Genomic DNA, 5,187 nt, shown 5'->3' on the forward strand with positions numbered 1-5,187 from the left:
TCTGACTCACAGCGCCCCTAGAGGACAGAGTGGAACTGCACCACAGGGTCTCCAAGGCTGTCAGTCTTCACAGAAGCAAAGCCCAAACCACACCCACTGCTGTGGAGTCCATTCTGACCCACAGCACCCCTAGAGGACAGAGTGGAACTGCCCCACAGGGTCTCCAAGGCTGTTATCTTTACAGAAGCCAAGTGCCTCATCTTTCTCTAACGGAGTAGCAGATGGGTTCAAACCACTAACCATTTGGTTAGCAGCCGAGTGCTTTAACCACTGGCTGCCAGAGCTCCTTCTCCTCCTTGACAGTGGTGGCTAAGTCACCTGTTGAGGGCCTGAGATCTTTATGAGAGTCTGAGTTGGGGAGCCAAGCTGAGTGAAACGAACAGATTGCTGGTAGACGTTTTGGGGGTCCAGCTGAGGGTGAAAGTAAAGCCGTATAATTCAGCCCCATGATGTGAAGTTTTTCCCCGCCACACCAAACCGCCCAAGGCAGGGGAGGGGAAAAAATGGACGGTTGGGTTGATCCAAGTTTGGGGATTGGCAGATGAATTGAGAGGCTGGTGGAAGTGTGGCTGGAGTCCACGTTGGCCATGGGCTTTGAGAATTTTGATGGGGGAAGCCTGGAAGGGCTGGCTTTGGATTAGTAAGGGCCCCAAGAGTGGGCCCCAAGATGGTGGGGCCCTCCCAGGACTGGAGGCTGAGAAGAACCGTGGCAGCATAGCTTCTGCATGTGCACTTCATTCAGACACGGGGAGTCATCTTGGCACTTTCTACTTTACTGGCCACGAGGGAGGTCTGTTGAACAGGAAGGGGGCCTGAGTGAGGCAGTTAAGCGCTTGACTTAGTACCCGAAAGGCTGGGGTTCACGTCCATCCAGAGCCTCCTCTGAAGAAAGACCTGAAACATCATCCACTAAAAATCCTACGGCGCGCAGGTGTACTGTGACACACACGGGGTCACCGTGTCAACCCTACGGTTTGGTGGCTTGGGGTTACCAAACTGGAAAGAAGTTCGGGGATCGCTGATGATAGTAGTCATCGTATCGTCTTTCTTTTCAGACGACTAAATACGTTGAACAAGTGTGCATCCATGAAACTCGATGTGAACTTCCAAAGGAAAAAGGTAGGTGTCCACCCCTTACAGACCCGTGGGCAACCCCAGCCACGTGCATAGAGCGAAAATAACATGAATGTAAAGCAAAAGGCTGCAGCTTCTCAGCACGTGTGTCTGTCCTCCAGATGTCCGATGTCGTCACGACCGTCGTCCGTAATTCCATCGTAAGCCAAGCCAAGTTTTGTTTTACTCCACCGTTTCCTTTTGCTTTCATTTTTACCAAAGGGCTTGCATAATAGATGTAAGATATCTTAGTTCTTTATGGTAATCTATCAGAAATGTGTTCCACTGTTTCATTTTGCTTTCGTTTTTATCCGAGGGTTTACATAAAGACATCACATGTCTTCATTCTGTATGGTAGTCTTTCAAAAGTTTGTTGCACTGAATATGTCAATCTCATATGAGAACCAAATACTGCATTTTCTCACATATAATGCGCCCACGGAAATGACACATTCGCGCATGTAATGCACTGAGTGTGCGTAGAGAACTAGCACGCAAAGGGGTTGGACAGTTTGCAAAACTGTATAATGTATGCGTTGTTTGCATAAAACTATGGCAGCGCACAGAGACTAGTAGATCAGGAGAGTTCAGGAGTGGCTCTGTGGGTTCATGTATTTCATTCTTTGCGATAACATTTTATTTTAAGTGTATTTTCATTCTCAGGCAGGTTCATAACTGGTATAAGAGGGCTGGGGAGAGCATTACAATAAGATACCGCATCTTTCACGATTCTCCCCTTTGTGTTTTTCTCTGGAAGTTCTAGGCAACTTCTTTCAGGTTTAAAAGTCACCATGAGCCCTTTCATTTCTAGGACTTTGCCTATAGTACTTCCTTGGCATGAATGAAATAGGACGCTTCGGATTTCCAATAAAGCCATGTTTTATTGGGTACTAACGGCTCTCCAGGACCTGTGATAAGTACTCACACTGCATTCTCCTGTTTAATCCATTGAAGTGAGGTTCCTCCATTCCCTTCAGAAGGAAAGGAAAGTTTGCAGGTTGTTGTAGCTGCAGCTGCCCCAAAATCAGTCCCTGACTCACGATAAGCCTGTGCTCAGGGGATTGTGCGCCGCCCAGTCCTGCACCCAACTCCTGGCGAGTCCACGCACAGGGAGCCTGCACCATCTCCATCAATGGCTGCACGTTGGACCAGTGTGCTCTGTAGTTTTTCTTTTCTTTTTTAATATTTCGTTGTGTTTTTGATGAAAGTTACACAGCAAAATGGGTTCCCATTTAACAGTTTCTATACATGTTGTTCCAGGAGCTTTGATGGCACAGTGATTAAAGCATTCAGCTGCAAAACAAAACGTTAACTGGTGATTCAAACCCACCAGCCACTCCACGAGAGAGTGATGAGGCAATCTGCTTCTGTAAAGATGACAGCCTGGGAAACCCTGTGGTGCAGTTCCACTCTGTCCTCTAGGGGCACTGTGGGTCAGAATGGACTCCACGGCAGTGGGTGTGGTTTGGGCTTTGCTTCTGTGAAGATTGACAGCCTGGGAAACCCTGTGGGGCAGTTCTACTCTGTCCTCTAGGGGCGCTGTGGGTCAGAATGGACTCCATGGCAGTGGGTGTGGTTTGGGCTTTGCTTCTGTGAAGATTGACAGCTTCAGAAACCCTGTGGGGCAGTTCTACTCTGTCATCTAGGGGCGCTGTAGGTCAGAATGGACTCCAGGGCAGTGGGTGTGGTTTGGGCTTTGCTTCTGTGAAAACTGACAGCCTAGGAAACCCTGTGGGGCAGTTCCACTCTGTCCTCTAGGGGCACTGTGGGTCAGAATGGACTCCACAGCAGTGGGTGTAGTTTGGGCTTTGCTTCTGTGAAGATTGACAGCTTCAGAAACCCTGTGGGGCAGTTCTACTCTGTCCTGTAGGGGCGCTGTGGTTGGAATGGACTGGACAGAGGTGGGTTTGGTTTGAGCTTTACTTCTGTAAACATTTACAGCCTTGGAAACCCCATGGGGAAGTTGTGCTTTGTCCTATAGTGTTGCTGTGAGTCAGAATCCACTCAGTATCAGGGTTTTGGTATATAGGTCGTTCAGTGACGTTGGTTACAATTTCCATAATGTGTCACCATCTGCTTATTTGTATTCTGATTGTTCTGTTTCCATTAATCTAGCTTCCCTGCCCCCCTTCACCTTCTTACCTTTGCTTTAGGGTAAATGTTGACTATTTGGTTTCATGTAGTTGGTTGTCTTTTGTTTCTAAAGGAGCACAGTACTGTTAGGTAATATTGTTTACTTTATGAGCCAGTTTGTTATTTAGTTCAAAGGTGACCTCGGGGGGTGGGTGGTTTTGTGTTTCAGTCTAAAGGGTGTCACAAGGTGATCATCTCAAGGGTTACTCTAGTATGTACTGGTCCAATAAGTGCGGCCTGCATTTAAGAATTTGAGTTTTGTTCTACGATTTTCTCCCATTCTATCCCCTGGTCAGAGCATTCAGCGTCAGCAGTGGTCACTGGGCACCATCTAGTTCTTCTGGTCTCAGGATAGATGTGGCTGTGGTTTGTATAGCATGTTATTCCTGTCGACTCATTCGTCGGCTCTTTTTGTTTAGTTCTTTCTCTTTTGCTGTAGATGAACAGAGATCAATACTTGTGTCTTAGATGGCTACTTGCAAGCTTTTAAGACCCCAGACGCTAGGATGGTGACACCCCAAACTAGAAGGGAAAACATAAACTATGTTGTGCCAGTTGAATGTGCCGTCCCACTAGACTGTGGTCTTAACCCTTGAAACCCATTACACGAGCCCTGGGTGACTTTTGGCACCAGGTCAGCAGGTCTTCCTCGTCCATCTTGGTCTAGATGCTCCGCTGAAACCTGCCCTGCATCACGACAACACACAAGTCTCCCTGACAGATGGGTGGTGTCTGTGTTTGAGGGGACTGGCTGCTATTTGAACGCGGGTCTCCTGAACGGGAGGCAGGAACACTACCAGTGAGCCCCACCGCCCCCGCAGAGGCTGGGTAGGTAACATAGTTGACTGGGATCTCTCCAAGCGGGGTTCCAACCTCAGGCGTGTCTCACGCCAAAACCATGCCTCCTAACCACCGCGCCGAACTGCCCCCCTTTCTCACTGAATTCACCCTTTTAGGAAATCCAGACGTTAAAACTATTAGTGACTTTTTTCATTTAACGTCTCCAATCTGTTACACGGCAAGGCTTGGTATATTTTGAAGAAGCAGAGAAAACATCTTTGAGCCAAAAGAAAGCTTTCTTTATCCCCTGCTATACAGGGAAATCATTAAACACAGGGTTGTAAGTCACCCCTGAGTAACCCAATCTTTAAAAGATAATTTTAACCTGAATTTCGGCTCTAAAATAGCATGCAAAAAACAAACAAACAAAAAAGAATTTTGGTTGACCCCACCTTCAAAATTCAAAACAATTTGAGGTCTGAGTCAGGAACCCAAGATTTAAACTAAAGGTAAAAGGCTGAAAAACAATATTCAGAGAAATATTAAAACATGAGTGTTTTGTCCAAGCTGGAGACTAAGTAAAATGTGAGGCCCAACTTCCTGACAGCTGTCGCTCTGAATAGCCCCCTTGAGACACACACAAACCATGTGAAGCAAGAGAATCAGGTGTTGTTTTTGTCGTTACACATGGTTCTTATTGAAGCCAAACACAGCCAGGCCTGTTGCCTGCAGGTTCAGTACCTCTCACGGCCTCTAGATCCTGCCAGCACAGACCCTTACCCGCCGTGTGTCACCCCAACCAACAAACAAAACTGAATGATTGGATTTGGTGTTTGGGTTTCCTTTCGTAAAAAATGTTTTGTTGTGGTGAAATCCATTTATCCTCTCAACCCTTTCCACATGTTCAATCCAGTGACGTTAATTATGTCCACCTCGTTATACAAAGGAGCCCCGGTGGATTAGCGCACAGCCCCTAACCAAAAGGGCTGTAGTGCAAACCCACCAGCTGCTCCACAGGGCAAAAGCTCTGGCAATCTTTTCCTGAAGGGATCACAGCTTAGGAAACCCTGTGGTGCAGTTCCACTCTGTCCTCTAGGGGCGCTGTGGGTCAGAATGGATTCCACGGCAGTGGGTGTGGTTTGGGCTTTGCTTCTGTGAAGA

At 47.4% G+C, this 5,187-nt stretch overlaps 1 protein-coding gene across 1 annotated transcript in view; it reads left to right on the plus strand.

Moving 5' to 3' along the window:
* Positions 1 to 5,187, plus strand: part of STARD13 (StAR related lipid transfer domain containing 13) — a 194,731-nt gene that overhangs the window by 148,803 nt on the left and 40,741 nt on the right. Inside the window, exon 4 of the mRNA XM_042783416.1 lies at positions 1,056 to 1,119. Within this exon, the coding sequence (XP_042639350.1) occupies positions 1,056 to 1,119 (64 nt within the window). The remainder of the gene's footprint in view (positions 1 to 1,055; positions 1,120 to 5,187) is intronic.

This window comes from Orycteropus afer, unplaced genomic scaffold, assembly GCF_000298275.1.
Source record: "Orycteropus afer afer isolate SDZICR_OR568_19922 unplaced genomic scaffold, OryAfe1.0 scaffold01092, whole genome shotgun sequence".
Lineage (NCBI taxonomy): Eukaryota > Metazoa > Chordata > Mammalia > Tubulidentata > Orycteropodidae > Orycteropus > Orycteropus afer.